At 38.6% G+C, this 23,173-nt stretch overlaps 1 protein-coding gene across 1 annotated transcript; it reads right to left on the bottom strand.

Moving 5' to 3' along the window:
- Positions 1–3,407: 3,407 nt before the first annotated feature.
- On the bottom strand, positions 3,408–21,823 carry clcnk (chloride channel K). The gene is made up of 19 exons (XM_040153476.1): positions 21,679–21,823; positions 19,826–19,957; positions 19,530–19,658; positions 15,115–15,254; positions 14,936–15,013; positions 13,557–13,632; positions 12,868–12,993; positions 11,827–11,911; positions 11,421–11,522; positions 10,836–10,920; positions 9,270–9,428; positions 8,520–8,589; positions 8,214–8,324; positions 7,580–7,796; positions 5,460–5,620; positions 4,940–5,010; positions 4,458–4,538; positions 3,795–3,881; positions 3,408–3,495 (listed from the first exon to the last, which is right to left on the bottom strand). The coding sequence occupies exons 1-19, from the start codon at positions 21,821–21,823 to the stop codon at positions 3,457–3,459; spliced, it is 2,094 nt and encodes a 697-aa protein (XP_040009410.1). The 3' UTR covers positions 3,408–3,456.
- Positions 21,824–23,173: the final 1,350 nt, after the last annotated feature.

Raw genomic sequence — 23,173 nt, 5'->3', positions numbered from 1 at the left:
TGTACTGTATAATGCTGTCCAGTTCTGTTTTGATCCCTTTTTCTTTCACATTGATGGATTAAAAAGATGAATTTGGTTATGAGACAATACAGAGATGATATCACCAAAGAAATTAAAAATGTTTTCCTTGGAGATTTCTCATCTGAATCTACAGAGAAGAAGTCTGTTGCAAAGAAATCCACTTATCTGAGTCCAAACTTTGATTAGCTATTATCCACACTCTTCTGTTTGAATGCGACAGGTGCAGGAGAGCGGTGCAGAGAAAAGATGAGTGTACGAAAACAGAAAGGGAGGAGGAGACAGAACGTATCAGCGTGCATGTGGTCATTGTGTATTTCTGCATGTATGTCAGCATACCTGTGTATTTGAGAGTGAGAGATGGTTGGACACTGGAGGTGTTAATGTTACCTGTCATGGTGTTCTTTTAGTACAGGTGTACACAAAGTGAAGCTGTATTATGTGGTGCATTGTGGCTGTTTTCCCTGTTGTTACCTCAGTGCAGCTTTGAATGGTGTTCAACTGATGTGGGTAAAAGAGAAAAAGGGCTGTGCATGAGCCCATCCATCATGACACAAAACCCCTCAGAAGGATAGACAATTGATTGAGGTCTAATTAGTGCTCAAGTGCAACAACATCTGGAGTTGCTGTGCTGTGGGAAGGAAATGTGATATACTAAAAAAGTGAAAGATATCAGCGTCAAATTTGACAGTTACTCTCTGACCAGGTGCAAGTTGTTGTAGTAGTGTGTCTGGGTTGATCTGTAGGTTTATGGTTTTTAGAGAAATACTGTAGGTTCATAAAAGCAAAATTATTGGTTTATCAAAAAGAATTTAGTGCCTGAAGAGTCTTGAAACAACAGGAAACCGACTAAACACTGTTTTCCTTTTTAGTTGACTTATAATTTCTTTATAAAACGATCTGCAAAAATGTAACTTAAAGGTGCTACATGTAAGTTTTTGCTATTGCTACATAGCCAACGTTATCATTAATAGCTGTTTACTTACCAGTCAAGAAGAAACATTGCGAGTTCATCATCAAACTTAATTCCTTTACTTGCCAAGAGCAGTCTCCAGTGGTGGAAAGCAGCACCAATGTTAGCCCTTGCTTTGCTTCTATTTTTATCACTTCTTTTCTTCTACTGAAGTTACATCACTGTAGCGTCCAGGCTGTTCTGAATAGATAGTGCTGTTCAGAGGTTGCATTATAACCTCTTGTATCGTAAATGCAATGATGGCTGAAGCTCTCGGCATGCGACCATCACCACCACCCTCTTTGGTTGCAGAGAAAACTTACATATAGCCCCTTTAAGTCATCTTATATGATAATCCCCCTGAAAGAATTACTTAGAGGCTAATTCCAGTTTATTAAAACTTGGTTTTTATTTTTGTAAGTCTGCCCTAATGATGTTACAGTCTTCAGAGACTGCAACAATTACTTTAGTGAGTATAATGTTTTTATAATCAATACAAATGATGGCCAAAGCTATGAAAACAGGATCTGTCTCCAACAGACAACCAATCCATTAAGCAACAAAAAAAGTGGATGATCATAGGAAGGCAAACGTTTCACTGATGGACAGAATTTGTCATTAAGAGTGTTTTTCTAGACAAAACCACGTGGATACATAATTTCATCCGTGATTTCGTGCCACATCGTTGCTGAAGAATTTGTTTCCCTTTATCTGTTTTCTTTTGGTAAGTTCATCTAACAACACAAGTTACTCTTTCACCATTTCCCTTGGTTTTAAAAATCACACCAGAAAAGCACTAACAATAATTTAGACTGAGGTCAAGATCTGATTAAGCCACACAGGAACCTGGTTGCCTTGGCAACTCTTGCCATATTCCTGATGTGGCTATAAGAAATCCCTTGGCATTTTATGTTGTGTCACGCTGTGTGCTTTATGTGTACAATTTGTATGCATATTATTCTGATGGCACATTTTGGTTTTTTTGTAGAAAAAGGAGAAAATCCAAATGAATATTGGTGCAATCTACGGCCTTGTTCAGGCTGCCAGCCCCAATCTATTTTTGCCATATGCAGACCGTATCTCAAATCAGATTGATTTGAGAAAGTGTGGATAGCAAAAAAGACATGAAATTAGATTTTTGCAAATTGGATGCAAAACACATTTGGCGGTGGTTTTCCAATCTGATTTCTACGGAAGCGTCTCAGTCTTTGAAATCTGCTCGAGTCGGATTTCAAAGTGTCTTTTGCTTCACTTGCAACGCGACACACAATGACAACATCAAATCCAGAGTGACAGAGTGAGCAAAGCTGTGAGGTGCAGCTTTGGAGGGGGAGCACAGAGGGACAGATGCTAGGAAAAGATACTGTGTGACGTGAAAGGGACAGGTGCATGCCGGTGTTCTGAAACCAACTGGAAGTTAGTTATTGTGAAGTTAGTTATTTGATTTTGCCCACTTACCAACACAGTCAGCAGCTGGAGCAACAGCAGTCCCTGTGACACACAGCGCTTGGAGGCAACCACAGTACGTTCAAAACCCTTAGCATCCCATTGCTGTAATTTGCTTAACTCAGTCAAATCCGAACACAGAGACATATTTTTACATTCAATATGACTTGCACTTCACAAAGACATTCTCCCCGATTTCCATCACAAATGAACATTTGTGTATCTGCTTAGAAATCATAGGAAAAAGATGATCTTTATATCTCCAGAGCTTGCCTAAGAATCATCACATTATTAAGTTTTCTTCAGGATCAAAACAACACAGTGGTAGATCAGGTTTGCACATTCATGGGTACATTTTAAAACAGGAACTACAAATGGCCAAAATGTATGCAAATATAGGATTTTAAAATGGTGCTAAGGTTGTCGACCACAGTTAACTGACTCTGACATTACACTTTCTGTTTCCATCCCCTAAAGCCATCAAAATATGGGAAGTAAAGCCCCAAAACCTTTAGCATGATTATTTCCCAGAAGTAAGACAAAGAATGATAGGAGTTAGAAAATCCATCTATATAAACTTTTTTCACTGTCAATATTTTATTTGACATTACTAAATGGGGATGTTGGGGGGGCAGTTCTTACTAAGGAGCATGGGTTAGCAGTAAAAACACACCAGCAGGATTGTACTGTCTTAGTTGGTGTACGAACTATTTCACAGGCTTTTGTTTTCATCTGCACTGGATACCAATCTGAGTATACGCACTTTTAAAGTTGCTGTGTCACAAAGTGCGGTTCACTGACTGAGGCAGTGTACTATCTCCTTAGTGGATGTGGTAATTACAGTAAAGGCAACACAATAAGCTCTTATAAATGGTTATTACAGGAGCCTCCAGCTAATTGACAGTTTTATTGTTACGCTTGGGGAATGAAGAAGTTTTATCATTATTAGAGGCTTGTGTTACAAGCTAATCAGACAGAGATTGATTCACGTATGCTTAAAAAAAGGTCAAGGGATGTGCTTATATCCTGTGTGTCACTGCTTAGATTTCTTCGGCCAAGTCCTCTAATATTTTCTTCATCTGGAGGAGAAAATAGAAAAAGAGAGGAAGGGAGGGATGGATGGAGGGATGGAGGGAGGGAGAGATAGAAATTGCTCTGAATTCATAAGTAGCCATTTTGCCTCCTACAACCTGCATAATTTTAACAAATCCATACAGGGGCGTGGTCTCGTTTGAAAAAAAGTGTGTATGGACGAGACAAACGCCAACAGAGGAATTTAACAAAATCAGGCTGTACACATCATAAAGATAACAGTAAAGATTATCTTTGTGAGTCTTGGTGAGTGCGAGTACACACATAACATTCAAACGCTCACTACCTCTGGCCATGTGATGAGTCCGACTAACCGTCCTCTCTCTGTGACAAATAAGGTCTCGGCTCCATCTAGACTCAGTATACTGTGGGCCTGCAAGGACACGGAGGAAAAGGGATTTGAAGTTACTGACTTAAAAAAATTTTGTTTACCATTTTGGGAAATATGCTTATTTGATTGATACCCATCTCATGTGGGGGCAGCAGAAACAAATTGTGAACATAACATTGACTTTTTTAATTGAACATCTTGCCTGGCTCTGTGCAGCATTAAATTAAATACACCTAAAAACTAAATAATAAACATAAACAGAAATGTATAAACGACAATTTGCAGTTTTTTACGCTGAGTAATGTGCTGTAAGTATTTTGTGACAAACAACAGTTTATCCAGTTAAATTTTTTATATTTCTGTTTGTGTATAAATTACACAAAGTGAGCTTTATAGGTGCTGGTAGGCGTATTTTTGAACTTTGGAGAGAGCCCGGCTAGCTGTTTCCCCCTACTTCTAGTCTTTATGCTAAGCTAGGATAATTGCCTCCCTGCTCCAGCATCATACTTAATGCACAGACATCTCATCTAAGTCTCAGAAAGAAAATGAATATGAGTATTCCCCAAACAATTCCTTTTAATATGTCCAAACTTATCACATTTCCCAAAGTCTCCCTACCTCCTGAACAGTGTTGTGAGGTGATAACAGGACAGAGGTAGGGTGAATGCAGCAGACCTCATCCAGATGTTTTTCAAAAGTCTGAAGAACGGCACAAACATATTCATATTTGTATGTAGTTTCTGTCAGATGTATGCTTTTCATGTAACAGCATTCAGTATTACTTGAGAAAATAGGATTCACGCTGATTCCACTCTCTCTTTAGTGCGTGCCTGGGCATTGCTACAGTCTCATAAATCTGTTTCCTATCCTCTTCAGATATTTGTCGGTCACTAGACAATGTATTAAATTGGATGTGTGCTACCATAAAATGACCTTTTCCGTCAGCCAGCAACCCTGTCTGTACATCCTACTCCTATCCTCTTTTTTAGAACTGTTTTACATTCAGTCAGTGTCAAACAAAAATTGTATACAGCATCAGACCGTTCACTCTTCTACCTCCTTCTGAACTGCTACTTGTCTGACTCCATCCAGCCCTTTACCTCAGTCTTAGAGTGACGCAGGAACATCAGCAGCTCTGATCGAAGAACAAACCCCAGTAAAATCTGCGACTCTTCAACAGATGAGAAGAGAGGAAATCAGTTTTCTTTGCCATAGTCCCTGCTACTCTCTGTTGGGCTGTGAGTTATCTTTTGCAAACTTAAAAATTCAACCATGTGATTGCTGCTGAAAAGCTCAGCTGGCCAATTGGTTATTTTTCTCACACTTGTCGACTTGTCATCAAGGCACTTTCACACTGCTGAATTGATACAGCTTTGGTAACGGTTACAATTCTTCATCATTTCTCTTATCATTTTTCCCTTTTCTTTTCAGGGGCTCTATGTGGTGTCATAGCTGTGTTTGAACAGCATTAATCATTTTCTTAAGGCTCCTGTTGTCTTTTTTTGCCAATATTCCAATACCTCAAATATATTTGATTTTTTGTTAAAGGATTTAGATAGAACATGACTCATGAGCTATAAGACTAGGGTACAGTACTATCAAATATCTTTGTCTGCGTACCATCTGAGTCCACCACAGGGATTTGTGTTTCAGTGCTGGAGTTGACAGCATGCTGAACCTCTGCTGGCCCAGCGGCTTTCTGAAGCTGCACTGATTTCGCTCCCAAAACCTGTCCAACCGGTGTGGAGGGAAGCCTGCAAAAGGGATGAATCATGTCACACCTGGAACAAAAGCAGCTGAGGTTAAATGAAATGAGCAGAGCAATATTTAATTTGACAACACTTGAATATTTAAATAACTCTTTTTATCAAGGTTAATGGACTTATAAAACTATTCTTGGGTTGTAAGAATTCACAAAATTAATGGTTTGATTTGGCAATACACCAGCAGGCAACAAAAAAGGGGGTGACATGTTTGTGCCCAAATACAAACAAGAGCAAATAACAGTAAACTGTAGTCCTTATGTTGCTACAGTATGTTGTGTCATGCCGGGTGAAGGCTCAGACAGTGCAGTTCCAGCTGTCAGCAAGGTCACAAGGAAAAGCTTCAAACCAGTGTTAAAAATTTTTGTTATTCCAAAAACATTTTCAAGTAGTTTTACTTGTCTGGAAGACAACACGATGATCCATGAGGTATCTGAGTTTGTCAGAGGAATACTTGAAGTCATCTCTGCCTCCTGTCAGCAAGGAGCTGTGGGTAATGATGTCATGATTTCCATCTAAACATATTATTAGGGGCTGTGATCCAGTCCGGGTGACAGACAGATGAGGATGAAAAAACAAAGATTTCTTACTGGCCCGTTTGCATTTCACATTTGCATGTGGTAATGGAATAAAACAGTTATAGTAATGGAATCCTCTGGCAAAAGTACTGTCTGGAAAAAGTGCATTTTTCAAAGAGCTTAATTCATTAGAGATGGTTTACTTTAACAGGTGTAAGACACTGTTCTCAATGCAGAAAAAGTCCACACACTCTGCAAATGTTATTTTTTTCTGCCTGCTCATGCGGTTAAGGTTTTCCTCCCTCAGAGCACAAACTGAAATTAATTGATATGTGGGTGGTTGATGGGGTTCTTAATCAGTAACAATGACTCAGCCATTACCTGGCCGGTTGCTGAGAATCGTTGCTGTTACAAATCACAAAATCCATCCTTCCACCTGCAGTGTTGCTGGGATTGAGCATCAGGTATCACTAGACATTTCAGCCTCAGAGGTTAAACAGTTTTAACTCGCTTACTCTTTTGTGAAAATGTCAATTACTGTATGTCAGTCACAGGTCACTGTGACCCAAGGGAACAAGAGGAATGTAGCGTAAACTACTATTTTTATATGATTACCACAAGTGGGACAAACAGTGTACATTTTGGCTTGTGTGTGGTGCGAGGAGAAAGGGCATGTAACTGATATCTGAATGGCTGTGGCTGAGACTCAGCTAAGATGTTCAGACTAATATTTAGCATCTTAGCACGTTAACATCTGACCGCTATTGTAATATGCAAACATTTATCAAGTTAGCATGTTATGTTAGCACTGATCCCAAAGTACAGCTGAAGCTAACGGGAGTTCCGTCATTAGTTTTTGAGTTATTCTGTCATGAAATGAAACATTGGACAACTGGAAATGTTGACTAATTGTTGGTTCTACCTGAGTTATTAGGATTTCTCCTGTGGGATCCATAATATCTCTAACAAATTTAATGGCATCCATCCAATATTTGGACCAGTGATGGACCAAAAGACTAAATGTGTCATCCCTAGAGTCGCCATTAGCGTACCTAAAAATCAAATATCATGAGTTTTTTTTTTCCTTTTCCCCTTGCTTTCATGTAAGAAATGTGTTGCTTGAGAATTTTCATTCTCAACAAAAGACATTTTTTTAGGATTATGGAACTTCATTTTTAGCTTTTAGAGTTGCTAATTAAGTTCTTATACTCAGAAAATACTAAAGGACTTACACATATACTATAAGTGTTATCATATATAGCGCTCAGCTGATAGCGTGGAGCCCACTACTGCCACACATAGTGCTTAAGTGTAAGCATGGGGCACCACAGTCAGTGGTTTGCTACAGAAACATGGGCAATATCTCTGACTATGCTGTTGTTATTTAACAGCTGGCCGCAGAGATGATCATCCCAAAACATGGTGTATTCCCTCGATCAGACACTTTTTTTAAACATACCAAGGGCATGCCTTCTTCAGAGAGGGCAGGTGTGGGAGCTTCTTGCTGATAGAGAGGGCATCATAGAAAGATGGGCGGTTTCCAGAACGAGCCAGGGCATTGGCCAGGAGAGTGGCGAGGAGAACCGGTACAGCATGGCTGAACTGGCCAGTCAGCTCTATCGCCAGGAGAGCTGGGGACAGGGTGTGTGTCACAGCCCCGGATAGGGCTGCTGCACCTTCAAGGCAGAAAACATATTAAGGTACCACTTAAGGTACTGATACTTCTGTAAACTAGACTGTACTCAGGTTATGTACATGCATATCGGTTTATCAGTATTTAATCAGAATTTATCAAAAACAATATACATTAACCCAATACAGTTTAATTTATATCCTGATATGACAATCTGGGGGAACTGAATATTTATGTTTTCTTTGGATATGTTTACAAAAATGATCAAATTTATATATATAAAATACTGGCTTTTGGCAGATTTTGCGAAAAAACTAATATGCAGCGTACAAAAACTTACATTGGTTAGTGCAATATTGAGAATTAAGGTACATGTAAGAGGGCTATAAACACTGCACATTTACAGGCAAAACTACATGTCTTTACTAATAAGACCAAAAAGCTATTATTGTTTTTCTACCAGCCAGTGCGTATCCCCCAGGATTTATGGAACCCCACTGCTGGCGTGAAGTTACTCCAGTGGAAAACACATAAGCTACTCCTTCTCCAAGCAAACGGCCCAAAGCTGCCCCTAGAAAAAAAAACACACACCAGAAGAGTTTCTTTATGTTAATATTTCAGTTTAACCTACAAGGAAAAACATTGCAGAGTTCTCACATTCTGGTGAGAGGATGCAGTGAGACAAATTCCTCAAACTTAAATTAAGACTTGAACCATTAAGTTATTCTGCAAAATAAGCTTGTCCAAGTCCTTTCCCTTCACTGACCATAGACAAAGACTGGCATGAAGTATCCAGCTGGCACAGGCAGAGTGCAGGCGAGGACCAACATCCACATCTCAGAAACAACAACAGAGACACAGACTGTCAAATCACTGCAACATCTGAACAGCCACAAGAACTCTAACGGCACATGTAGCACAGCAGATGAGCCACTGTCAATCTGTGTGCAGGGAAATGTCTGCAATGCTCTCAGATTCGTTTTGCTCAAATAAATATCGAATCATGTCCATTTACATGCAACATTTGCATGTGGTAATGGGAGAAAAAGCTGTCATAGAAAGTGGATCCTATTGAGAGCGTCCTGGAAAAGTGAATTACTCACAGTGCTTAATAGAGATCCTTTGACTGGAAAAGGAAACAACTGTTCGTAATGCAGAAATGTCCACATACAATGCTATTTTTTTCTGAAATAGTAAGTAAGGTTTTCCTTCGGCTTAGAGCACAAATTGAGAATAGATATGTGGGTGGCTGATGGAGTTCTTGCTGTTATAACAATTGCAAAGTTCATATTTCCACCTGCAGTGTTGCTATGAGTCAGCGTCAGGTATCACAAGACATTTCAGCCTCAAAGGTTAAACAATTTTTAGCTCGCTTACTCTATCGTGAAAATGTCAATTACTGTATGTCAAGGGGAGTGGTTAGCTGAGCCCGGTGCCTTGTTATGATTCCTGGTGGTTATCAGTGTAGGATAGCAGAGATAAGAGACTGCTTAATTGGCCTTTGCATAGTTTGTACCTTCATGAGCAGAAAGAAAGCCAAGGAGAGGTAGAAAGGCCTCCCCGACGAGCTCCATTCCAACAAAGACTCGGGCTCCAATTGAACAGAAGCATTGTGGGGCCGAGAACTCCACTGCCTGCTATCCAGTAAGGAAGTGAGGAGCTGCTTTGTGGTATACTGTGAAGGAGAGGGATGTCATTCAGATTACTTTCTGAACACAAGAAAAGCTAATATGAGACAAAAGGTCAACATTAGGATAAGGCAGCGTTATACTATATTTTTTCTCTTGTCAACAAATCTCATAAAGAGACAAGACAACCTATTAGTCCGTCTGACATACTTTCTGACTTCCCCACCCTGTCTGTGGCAGTCAGTCCAAGTCCATTTTTTTCCTGTAGTAGATGTAAAACTTTAAAAATGGATGACAGACATAATGTTTCATTTTTTTAAAGAAGAATAAAGAGTCAGACATGCTAGAGGCTCTATCAGACTGCTCTTAGGTACACGCTAACAAGCTCCCAATGACAATGCTAACGTGAAAATATTTATAAAGTAATGTTGAACATGTTCATACTTTAGTTTAGCATGTTGGCAAACGAACATTTGCTAATCAGCACTAAATAAAAAGTATGGCTGAGGCTCATGCCACAGTTCCTGAGATATTTCAGTCTGATCCACAGGTGTGTAATGACGACCAACCAAGCGACAGACCGGCATTGCCATCCATAAAGCCACATTGCTAGCTTGGCTAAAAAGGCAAAGTAATTTCCTTAAATGGTGGGGGACCGTAGAGTTTAGCCTTGTTCCTAACCTCTGAATTGGTATCCACATCTACATTTTTTTTCAGCGATTCACATGGGTCTGTTGTTCATTAACTCACTGAGTTAATCAGAGCTTCTGTAACCAGGATTTAGAAAGGGAACATCTTCTTCCTGCGCAGCAACATTGAAATTGTGACGGAAAAAGTGTAACAGAAAATGGAGACAATCCTAGATTAGATAGATTCAGCTTCACAGGTTGTTACAAATTGAAGAAATAACAGAAATAAATGCAGAAATAACAGCAACGTTAACTGCTACTAACATTGCTCCTAGCAACTGCTCCTGCAGCTTCCATGACCACTGAAAAGGTCATTGCTTGGATAGATACGTTACTCACTACTGATCGGATAAGTCAAAATAAAAAATAAAATAACTGTTTTCCAAATGAAAAACATAAACTAATATAAACATAGTATCAGACTGAATAATGAAATGGCATTTAGTCTGATTATCAGTAGTTTTCAGCAAATGTTACTCAAACAGGAGTAAATAGTACGTATGTTGGGGACTATTTTCAGCTGTGGAATAATAAGCATTTGGTGCAGTGGTGAGAAATTACTGAAGCAGGTAGGTGTACTTGGCACTGATTCAAAATAAACAACAGTCTGCATGTTCATTGTAAGGAAAGAACATGTTAGCCAGTTCATTCGCTCCCAAAATTATATTGTTTAACACAGAGTAATGTTATAAAGCAACCTAATGTCATTTTTGATATTGCCTAAAGGTTTATGTACATTACTGACGTGGGACTGCTGATTCCCACCTTAGAAGCCATGAATTGACCAGCAAAGTGGGGAAATGTCACAAACGCCAGGAGGAAGGCCACCATGCCTGAGTATAGGCCCGTCCTGCAGAGATATATTCACAAATACAGGCACCATTGTTATAATGTCACTCTTGTTTCAGTCATTCAAATTCAAATTAGTTTTAATCAGTTGACTGCTCTGTGTGACCACATCAGAATAAATATTAGCACTAAACCTGCTCTGCTGTTGTTCCAATCTATGCTTTCAAAGGTTTACAGCATTTTACAACACTCCGATTCATTCTATTTGAAAAAAAAAACAAGATTTTCCAATATTTTTAGGAGTATAGATAGATAACTAGGGATATTTAGATCTTTAAATGTACCTTGAAAGGCCCTGTACAATCATTTATCATATTTTTATTTACAAAGTATAATAATAATAATAATAATAATATTATTATTATTATTATTATTATTATTATTATTATTATTATTATTATTATTATTATTATTATTATTATTATTATTGTTATTATCTTTCTACAGTTGTTTAAATACTATCACAATATGGCTTTCGCATTGTAAGGATTGAACTCTCACTCTGTCGTCAGCATCTTGATGAAGACTGAGTTTGTTTTGGTAAATTGCAGGATCCACCGATGGCAGAAGAGGTAGCAGCAGCTCACAGCTCCACAGAACAGCCTGTTTTCCAGAGAGAAAGCCAGCTGAATCCATGATGAGAGATGAGAGGCTTATTTTAACCCAGGCAGCAATAGACTATCGGAAGTCATTAGACTTGGGGAAGTCATGAAGAAGGGGAGGAGGCCAGGAAATGATGATGAATAAGAAAACTAAATAACAACTAGAACGGAAGGAATACATAGCAGAACTGGTCAAAGGATTTTCATTGTGACTAATATGAATATGAATGCCAAATGTCAGTTCTTATTTGCAAGATCAGAACAAATAGAGGACTTGTTTAACTGTGCAGATGATGTCAACTTACCCTAGGAAAGCAAATAGTAGAATCTCCAGCGGGTAGAACGGTAAAGCAGTTGGGAAATTAGTTTTGAACAATGCCTGGAGAGTCTCTGTGGACACAAAATAAATTTTAGTTATATCTCCTATTTCTCCCACAGCATTTCAAAATCTAATCTTCCCTCACTTTATTGCATTGAGATTTTACTGAAATTTACAAGCTGTCAGCCCCAAAGCTGAAGTTACTGGTCATTGTTGTAACAAACAATTAGATAGTTGCCAACATTATGAACAAGCTAAAATTACCAAGGAAATATATAAACTATGAAATTTTTTTTAAAGATGGTGTCATTCTACCTTGAAATGTGACATCCTCATGGGAGAAAAACTGCCACACCAAACTCAATTTAAAAATTTAGCATTTTGATATGACCATGCTTTTTTGGTAAGCATACATATAGAAAAAAACACAATTTTTCGGCATTTTAAAATTTGTGATTTCAGCATATGCACTATATGGCCAAAAGTATGTGGACACATGAACAGTACAGCCATATGTGATTGTTGAATATTACATCTCAAAAACCATGGGCATAACAGCTCACACTCTTCTGGGAGGGCTTTCCACCAGATTTTGTAACCGGGGGATATGCTACCACACTAAACTTGGAAAACGCTTTCATTGTTGACCTGGCTTTGTACATGAGGACACTGTCATGTTGAAAGGAAACGGCATTCCCTAAACCTTTGCCACAAAGTTGGAAGCACGCTACTATCTTGAATATCATTGTATGCTGCACATCAAGGGGAACCAAGTGGCCTAGCCAAACCATGAAAAACAGCCCCTGACCAAAAGGTTGTGGGAAGGGGTATCCATATAATTTTGGCCTTAGAGTGTAGCTGGCGTGTGAATAGATTGTTCTCTAAAATCTCTAATAAAATCTTAGATGTTAGGTCATGTTATTGGGTTTGTGTCCCCTTTTCTTCCGGTCATGGTGTCAGTGACCCTAAAGTGAACCTTCTCCTTGTTGACCATGAGGGGGCAGGTTCTGATCAGGGCCTCCATTACCTCCATTTCCACTCCACACTGAGAAAAGGCTGAACGTCAATGCCCCGAAGGCGGCTGAGAAGAAACACGGGACGTAATGCCTCAGGGCAAAGTGAGAACACATCACCTCCACACTGAACAACACACCTACAGGAACAGAGGAGGGGAGCGACAAAGGTACAAGAGAAAAAGATGGAGATGAGTGTATTGAAGTCATTTTAGGCAAAACAGTTGTAGGTATTGTCAAGTATAAAGAGTAGAATTCTTCACACAACATTAATAAACAGTTCTGCTGCCTGCATGTGTGGCAAAAAATAGGTCCAATAAAAATATAATATAAAAATATGCATACATTTCATGTGTTAATAGATTCATATTTTTTGTAAATCATGACATTTTGAATTATCTTACAACTTGAGTGCAAATGGAGTTTGGAGTTACAAAAATGAAATAAACTAATGATCAAAATACTGGGCAGAAAGGTGATCAAAGGAGGAAGAAGTGAGAGAAAAGGGGTTAATGTATAAACATGACGAAGGAGCAAAGATGTTAGCAAGGATAAAAGGGAAGAGCAAATATGTGAATCTTAAAAGAGGGACATCAAAGGTGGAAATGCATTAACCTGACAATGGTGAGAAGGACAGATAAAGTGGGACTAGATACATAAACATCATGGATTCCTAATGCTGAACCTTTATGGGCTCTCTCACCGCTGATAGGAGCTCCAAAGCAGCTGGCTACCCCGACCGCAGCAGCTACAACCAGCATTTCTCCAGCTTCTTTGTCCTAAAAGACAAAGAATCTTTAATGTAATTACCATTTTTTTTAATTTTTTATATACCACAGAAAGTTATAATAACAAACATTATGATTTCTTTCATATTGTTCCACATCGTGGGGAGAAAATTCATAGTTTCTCCTGTTTCTGGGCTAATATCCTGACTAAGAGTCAAACTGTGCCTTTTATGGCGATGTAAAACAGCTTTTTACCTTTGAGTTATTTCATTAATTTATATAAACATATAAATCCTTTTAACCACTAATAATAAATCATTAAAAATAATAAATATGATAATCAGCTATTCCCATCTAGTCATATTTTGAAAAATATGCATAAAATAGAGTGAGGCTATCATAAGTACATTCTACTGAAAATGCATTTTTCAAAGCTTCCTTAATTCTTTTTTTTAAAAATTCACTTACTTTATGGCCATTTGAGGGCAGAACACAACATCTGACATATTATCATCTTATGGTGAATGTGTTAGCAAGCAGTTGCCTATTTACAGCAAACACTAACCACCATTTCTATTTTGGCAAAAGAAATCTCAACAATAAATAGTACGCTCTAATCTGTAAATCGTTCCCAGTCAGCAAAAGTGAATAAAATAACACTGTATTGTGGGAACAAAGGAACAGTGTGTGTATTTTTTTTACCTTGATATTTCGTGTTTGCCTCAGTACTCATTGAAGAGATTTTGGATGCATGTTCCTATCTTCTACAAAATAACCATGAGATGGCTTTTCAACTGCATCTCGTGGTCTTCATCAGCAAATGGAGACTGATAAGTTAATAAATATGACTACTATTTCCAATGATAAGAGTGAACTTAGCATTAATTTGAAGCTGTGTTTTATGACAACATGTCAAAAATAAGTCTCATATTCACGTTCCTTCTAGCCATATTTTGGTTTCCACCAACTCTTGAGGGAAATATCTGGCTCAGTTGCTGCTAAATGCTCACCTATGTTCACCAGCTATTTGCTAACTTTGTCTGGCTGGTATTTGGTGCTGGACAGGTAGTGCACAGTGGGTATAATTAGAGCTTTTTTTCTGAAAAGCAGCTTAGTTCGCTACTGCTGGAAGAAAGGTTCAAGAGAGCTGAGAGGCTGGAAAACCAATACAATGAGCTAAAAGAGGCTAAAAGGACTCTTTTTTCTTACACATTAAACATGTTAAGTTGATCCACCGTTAATATATATTGATTAGAGCAGCTTTTGGATTTATGACAGAAGTCAAATGGTTTAAATAATTGTACAACTGGAAATGTGGATAAACTACTTTTTAATTACTTTACTATGATTTTACCTTCTTATTGGCTTGTAGAACAGTGCAAAGGTTGTTCAGATAGGCTCCCACCATGGTGGAAAGATGCACAAATGGACCCTGATGATAAGAGACAAATATCAAAAACTGTGTTCATAACTCATAACAAAGCAAACAACATGCAGTTTTTTAAAGAATAGGTATAATGAGACGTCTCTCACCACTTTGCCCAGGAAAACAGTGCTGCCAGCTGCCAGTGTACAGATAAGGCCCAGGTACTTTGTAAACATATTTGTGAGAGACAAGTAATGAGGCAATTTAATGCCGGCTAACATGGCTCTCACCTCTGGTATACCTGAGCCTGTGGAGAAATAATAACAGGACAAGATTTTTGAAAAAACCAAGAGGTACTAAAGCAATTGAAAAATCCAATTAAAGCTATTCAAAGTGAATACACTGGAATGATTTCAGAATAATGTGATAGAGGGTAAGGGGGGTGGAGAGCACTTCTGCAAGATTTCAAGGACAATCAGCACAAAACAGACAAACTGAAAACAAAGCATAGTTCAGTTTGTGTTTGGTAGCGTTGAGCTGTCATAGCTACACACCAATTTTTCAGGTTTGTTTTCTCCTTGTAGGGTTCCTCTGAAAGCTTTTGTTTTGACGGTAAGAGAGCCGTGTCGTCAATCTATAAAGCAGTGGCATGTACAGATACAGGCGATAAAGATTAACCTAAAGCTGAATGGGGACGGTGTAGTAATATCCTGCGCCAGTCAGGGAGCTTGGGGCAGAAAGGGAGAAGGCAGGGTGAGGTCCTTTGGGAAAAGTAGAACTATGCTCTGTCCATTTGTATCATATCGCACCAATCCGGAGGCAGATTGATAATCTTGACATTGTCAAAATCAAGATAATCAGACGTCGTAAACGCTTACAACTGTCTGACAGCCTCTGGCCTAAATACTAACAAACATTTCTATGTTACCTTTATCTGTCTAATAGCTTCATTATAATTAAATCCTCAGACCTTACATGCATTTTGAGACACTGTGTCACTGCCTATTATTGCATTTCCTACATTTTTCTTTAATCATTAAACCATATTGAGCTGTTTTTCAAAATAGCAAACAGTTGCAATGTATATTGTTATACTCCTATTTCATTGGGTATTTTACAGAAAATGGCTAAAGTTAAAAAATCATTTAAAAATAAATTCAAAGCGTTGAAGAACAATGCCCCTAAATGCAGAAAATTAAAAAAAATTACCAGGAGATCCAGATCCTGGTTTTTGTAACTGGATAATAGATAAGAGCTTGAAAAAAGTGCATTCTCTTAAACCTTTGAGTGACTTCTAGAGGGATTGTTGTCCTTAAATATTGATCCATCTGCCTGGAAAATATGAGAAAAAATCCTACAAAGATCTCTTTAAAAAAAAAATCAAGAAAAATGTCGCAAAGGAGATTAAGTTCATAACAATACAGGGCTCCAGGAAGACGTCTTACTTTACATCCTCCAAGGATCCTACACTTAAAGTGTTCAAAAGTTCTGTGGTATATCACTTCATGATTATTAAGGCAAAACTAAGGGCTACTTGATTTCCAGATTAAGTTCACATTCAAAAGGACCCGATTGTGCCATTTTTGAACATTTGACATCATGCAATGAATTTAGACAGCTAACTGACATCGTAAAACTTCATGATAGGTTGGACCCACAACTTAGAGTCAAGCTGGAGGCAATCACCTATGGATAATATAAAACAACGATAGAATAACTGATCAAAGTAAAGGCACTGCTGCTTGAAGAAGCTTTTGCAATGAGTAGATATAAACCCTCCTTGAACAGTGGTCTGAAAGCCTCTAGAGATTTGTGTTTTCGCTGTTAAATCTCACAAGCTGTGCAGGCCTTTTACATCATCAGCCTAACTGATGTACCTGAGCAATCAGCTGGCACACCAGGTATTTATTAGCTGTTGTTTCGTTGCTACCGCTGCCTGCTCCTGATCACGGTTTTTAAGGCAATTCAAAAGTTTGAAAAAAACTGCCACAATGCCTCTGTCCTTTGTTTTTTTTGGAGGAACAGAGTTATTTTGTGGCAGCCGCGACAGAAGTAGTAGTAGTAGCTGCAGCAGTGAGGACCAGGACAGCTGGCTGCAGGGGATGGAGAGAGATGTAAAGATGTTCCCCTGAGTAGTAGAGTGAAGTAGGGGAGGTCAAGTAATAGCTCTGGTTTCATGTTAAAGCTGGCCCATTTATCAGTCACCATAGCAATCAGATACTAAGTAAATAAACAAAAACTGTGTCTTAATCCATCATATTAACCAAACATGTAAGATATTCTACTCAACATTGGGGTAAAGAAAAGATTATGCTATGATTGCATTTAATAGTTGATATAGCCCTGGTGTGGCTAGCTAGAAAATCCACTTTTAAGAAGACTTAATCTCTTCAAATTTTATAATTCAGGATGAGGATATACTTAGCACAGCAGGCTATCTCTGAGTATGTATTGTTGTTTAACTAAAAAGAAAGAAAGAAATATATTCCAAATGAAACACTGAATCAGATTGACATCACTGGTACATTAGTGATACTACTACATTAATAAATTGGCTTTTAACTATCCTGCCAGGGACCGCATTGTACTCTTGTGCTGGCTGTATTGGGCTGCAGCCCTGGGTCGAACTCCAGGGCTGCTTTCATGCCCCAGTCTGTCCCTGCAGCAAGCCTTCTCCTGCAGTGCCTTCAACACCAGCATACATCAACATTCAAATAAACAGAATAGAGATCCCTGTTTCCTGGAAATCCATTGCACTTGAAAGGCTCTCTGTTAGACAGATAAAATCACAGTTGACTTTCCATATGTACGTCTCCCGTTCCAACTCACTGAATTTTAAAGATAACATCACACTTGACTTTTTCTCAATGCCATTTACTTTAGATAGGAAATAAAAATGTTTCTAAAAGACACTTAGGGAAAATCAAGATACAGAGGCCAGAAAAGTATGTGAACTTTGTGGAATTATGTGCTTTTATTGATAAATTTGTCTTAAATTATGGTCAGATCTTAATCTATGTTATAACTACACTCTATTTTCACTAAGAACACACAAACCATTGTATTGTTCTTGCATTAATTGAATACATCATTCAAACATTCACATTGAAGGCTGGAAAAAGTATGTGTGTATGTGAACCCCTCGGCTAATGACATCAGCAAAAGCTAACTGGAGACAGTTAGCAAATCTGAAGTCCGATCAATTAAATCAGGTTAGCGGTGTGGGTTAAAGCTACTTTGACTTATAAAAAACACTCAAAATTTGACTTGGCTATTAACAAGAGGAATCTTCTGATATGAGCCATGCTTCATACGGTTTGAAGTGTTTGGGAAGAACACACATCACTACGTATGGTGTAAAAAGGGCACTGTACACCAACATGAAAACATCATCCCAACGGAGAAGTACGGTGGAGGGAGCATCAGGATTTGGGGCTGCTTTGCTGCCTGTGGTCCTGGACAGCTTGCCGTCATGGAGGGGAAAATTAATTCCCAAGTTCATCAAAATGTCATACAGGAGAAGGTCAGGGTTGCTGTCCACCAGCTGGAGCTCAGTAGAGGTTGGGTGATGCAGTAATCACCCTTACAAATGAATCTAATATAGAATGACTTTAAACAAAGAAAGTATGCCTTTTGGAGTGGCCCAGTCAGAGCCCAGACCTTAACACAATAGAGACGCTGTGGAATGACCTGAAGAGAGCCGTTCACACCACGCATCCTAAGAAGATGGCTGAGCTGAAGCAGCTCTGTAGAAAGAATGGTCCAGAATTCCTCCTGAACGTTGCGCAGGTCTGATCTGCAGCTGCCAGAGGGACCTGTTTGACCAGTTATTAAATTAAAAGGGTTCACCTGCTTTTTCCACCAGCTATGTGAATGTTTAAGGGTTGTGTTCAATAAAGATACAAAAGATTACAATTGTTTCTTTGATATTAGCTTAAGCATATTTTGTTTGTCTGTACTTGTGACTTAGATGAAGATCAGGCTGAACTGAATGAGTAATTAATGCAGAAAACCAGGTAATTCCAAAGGTTTACTTTTTCTTGCCACTGTATGTCTCTGTTCTTAAGCTAATTTTTTTTAGTACTACCGAAGATGGAAACCCACCTAATGATACTGTATTGTTTATCCTTTGATGTGCTTTCAAATTACAATTCAGTCCTACAAAGTCATGTCAGATAGTCAGCCTATCTGCTCTTCTTTGTTATATAGCTATACCTATGTACTTTATATGTCTTCCATAATAATGAATACCAAGGAAATGAATGAATGACAAAAGCCAATGCCATTTAAATTTTTCACTTACGGTACATTATTTCAGTCACAATTCCTCCTTTTCCATTTAGGCTTGACAGCTAGCAGCCATTGCTCATTGTATCGTTTGATATCAAAAAGCTACAAGGATAATATTGGGTCTATATTTATCATCAGTATTTCAATATTTAAACCTGCAAAAACTGACTGTGTAGCCGCCAGCCAAACAAGCGGTAAACACAGCGCTGACATATTATCCTTGTTTGCAAACAAGTTCACCACTCCAATCTGAGTCTTTCTTGGCAAACTTTGTAACTGTTGCTGGACAGACCTGTGGAGAAGGGACAGATGTTGTGGGAGAACGATGATGCGACAGCACAGAGGCAGGATGGGTAAAGAGTCCAGCAGAAGAACTGCAGCAGACTGTTGCCCTCCAACTTCATATAAAGCCACTGGTGAGCTACAAGTAAAGTGAGAGAGAGACATTAATCATCCAATTTCTTTTCTGTCTCTCTCTCTCTTATTCTTTGTGTGTGTGTGTGTGTGTGTGTGTGTGTGTTTGTGTCTATCTGTCTGTTTGTGTGTGTGTGTGTGTGTGTGTGTGTGTGTGTGTGTGTGTGTGTTTACCTCTCAGCAGCATTGTTACGCTAAGGTCCATGAGGAAGCTGAGGAATGCCATCAAAATGCCTAGAGCAGCATAGCCATACCACTCAATCCCACACATTGCTCCCAGACAACACCCCAACTTCAGCAGGCACTCTGTGGACACAGACATGTGGGTTAGCCTTCCTATAGTTCTATTTGTATCTCAGACACATGTGAGGCCAAAAAAATTCATTAAAGTGAAATATGTGAAGGTTCTCAGTCATCTCGGTCAAGGTATTTCTAATTGCTATACGAAGGCAACTGGACTTGCTTGGGTTAAAGAACTGAAGAAGTCTTTCAGATGAGAGGTGAAACGACTTGAAAAACTTCAAGAATGTCCAGTTGCCTTCATATAGCACTTAGAAATTTAAGTGAAAAACTGTTTATGGAGATTCTTTTGCAACACAAGGGGCATGTTTGGGTTTAGAACTGGTGCTAAAAAACAGAGCTTTTAAGACAACTGGCTAGTATACTGTAGCTAGCGGACTGCATTTAATTTGCCGAGCCCACTATCACATACTGCACAATATCTTAATGGGAATTATAGACCAACAGTGTCTGTTAAGCCACCCCATGCCCTCTAATAGCACTTTTTCAGCCTTACAAAATGTAATGTAACGCATAGCCATTCTCTTGGGTTCTGCTTTTGTTTCCACTGTTCTCTGTCTGCTTTGGGGAGTTCCTTGAGCTAAATTTGGGAACAAATGCAAGTTCCAAAACCAACCAAAGTCAGTAGGATACATCATCTGGTAACCTTGTGCCAATCCATTTAGTAGATTTTGAGAAATTAGTGGATGAGTTAAAGATTTTTACCTGCTGGTGGCACTAAATGAAACGTCAGGGGATCACAGAAGTCATTAGGAAGTTATCGTCTGGGCACCATGAATATCTGTACAAAATTTCACGGCAATCCATTGAGTTGTTGAGATATTTCAGTGTTGACCGAAGTAGTTGATCTGCTGACTGACTGACATTTCCTTCCATAGACTGATGCCGCTAGCACTGGCTACTAAAGAAGAGTAATGGAAACACATCTAGGCCAAGTATTAGGCGAGAGGACGCCATTAAGAGGGAGTCAGAGTCAGTGATTAGAAACAAAAAGGAGTACCAGAAGATTTCTCTATGCAAGCGAGAAAGAGAACAATATTATCACAATATCAGCACCACACTTGTTCCATTGTTGTCTATATTGCAACCGCTTACTTTACTCACTGACGAAACAGTACATAAAAATGAAACAGTTTGCTCCACTGTCACCTTTTCAATGAAGAAAAGGGTGTGTAAAATATAGTGGAAACAAAAAGAAGAACCTAGTAGTAAAGCCTCAGAAGGTTCTTAAAATATGAAGTTATGTGATGCCCAAGGGCTGTTAAGTTCCTGCGGTGGAAATTTGGAATATGCAAATAGAAACAGGTTACAGAGAAAAAAAAAACATCGCCCAAACGAAGGCCAATTAACAGTATGTAAAAATAAAATATGAAACTGAAATTACAGCATATGTGCAGAGCATGCAAAATAACAGTGGATCATACGTAAGTATGGGTAATGAACATTAATGAAACATAAAAATCAATCAGTATTGAGGAAGTCACAGTCTGTCCTCCAGCATCTCTTAATGCAGAAAATACATATTTAAGTAGCATTATCATATAAAAGTCTACCAACACATTGACTGTGTTGTCCTTCAACTCAATAATAATCTACGATGCACAGATTAAGGTCAAACAAAAATTCTTGTACAATATCCCAAGCATGATATAATAAATAGCTTATCTGTAATGTATTGATTTGGTCAGTATTGATAAGATTCTAATGATTTTCCACTTCAGTCTGACCTTTGACAATTGCACGGTGCCGTCGGTATGGTTTCCAGGGATCCGAAAGGAGCAGACTCCTATTATGGGATGTCACAGATTGATTTTCTCGCTCTTGGTTGTTGTTCTCTGTTTCACTCCCAGGAGTCTCGTCCACGCTCTTCATTTTGTCTTGAAATGTTTTCTGTTATTCTGTGATTAATACAGTGTCAAACAAACACCGCATGAAGAAAGATAAAAAAAAAGAGCGGGTGCAGGCTGATATTGCTATAGCTACTCGAAAATACAAATACAGATAGCCTTACCTTGGAGATGTTATATCTGTCCGTATGATCATATGTGTGTGTGTGTGTGTGTGTGTAGTGTAGGTGAGTTGGTAGCTCAGCTGACCTCTGTTAAGGTATTAGCATAGAGGTGATGGAGCAGTCATGGTTGAAAGGGTAGCTAATATTAACTCTTTGGAGGAACATTGGAAAGAGTCCTTCATCTGTCACTATTGCAGAAGTGCAGTGTGAGAGAAAAAACATTTTCATGCTACTCAGCTTTTTCATAGATTTTTGGTATTATCAGCCACGCTGCAGAAAAAAAATCTCGTAATGCCTTATCCTAGAAATATGAACTTAAGCTATAACAACTGTTATGACCGAAGATTATCATGATAATATATCAATCTGATAGATATGTTACATACAATATTCATTTCAACATAATGTAGTGTAGATGGGAACCCAGGTCAGTTGAAGATCTAGCATCCCCTGAACATCCCCTGAACAGCCGAAGCAGTAAAATATGCAGTAAAAGTTAGTTGTTGTAACAGGGAAAAATGGCATTTAGCAGCTGACTGATGTCTTTCTCCACCTGCGAAGTGCGCACTACGCTTTATAGTTGTTACATAGACCATGCATTTACGACGCACCCTCTTGGAAGATCCAAAAAGCCCCCAATTTTATTTCAGTTTATAGAGGAGACATTTCCTGTCATACTAGTTTAAGCATAATAAAATTAAATTTTGATTTTTACAACCTTTTTCAGAAAACTGTTCAACTGTCAACGGCCAGTGTGATTGAGATGAATATGTAGGTCTTCATGTGGGAAAATGTTTCGTTTTTCTTTACCTCTCCCTGCAGGTTTCTTTAGCATTCCCCCCACCATAACAGCGGATACTCTGCACTCTACCAGTGTAGATCAAGGCCTGACCTATTTTGAATCTCAAGTATGACTGTTTAAAACTGTAACATTAACCATTTGCTGTCCTTAAGCTGGCACTGAAACCCATGGTTAAAACTGCTCAGCAGTGACACATTTTCATTGTTTTCTACCGCAGCATACCATGCTCACAATGCAACATATCCCGTGTAATTTTATTTTTAAAAAACATGTAAACATTTCACAGATGGATATAAAAGGATGTCACTGCTATGACCTTCCTTAGGTCAGTGATTGGCCCTCATCTCAAAAGTGCCCATGGACCAGAAAGTGGTTCAGCAAGAAATAGTAATCAGGAATCCTCTTAATG

Source organism: Xiphias gladius, chromosome 18 (assembly GCF_016859285.1).
Source record: "Xiphias gladius isolate SHS-SW01 ecotype Sanya breed wild chromosome 18, ASM1685928v1, whole genome shotgun sequence".
Classification (NCBI taxonomy): Eukaryota; Metazoa; Chordata; class Actinopteri; order Istiophoriformes; family Xiphiidae; genus Xiphias; species Xiphias gladius.
This window is presented reverse-complemented; position numbering and strand designations above follow the sequence as displayed.

What these genes read in the sequence shown, in the direction of transcription:
- clcnk (XM_040153476.1), bottom strand. Translation starts at nt 21,823, where the DNA reads ATGAAGAGCGTGGACGAGACTCCTGGGAGTGAAACAGAGAACAACAAC. An exon ending in CTTTCTTTCTGCTCATGAAG is followed by an intron (nt 8,590 to 9,269) that starts GTACAAACTATG and finishes GTTGTTTCTGAG; the next exon opens with ATGTGGATGTTGGTCCTCGC. An exon ending in TGGGGGATACGCACTGGCTG is followed by an intron (nt 7,797 to 8,213) that starts GTAGAAAAACAA and finishes TCTGCCTTGAAG; the next exon opens with GTGCAGCAGCCCTATCCGGG.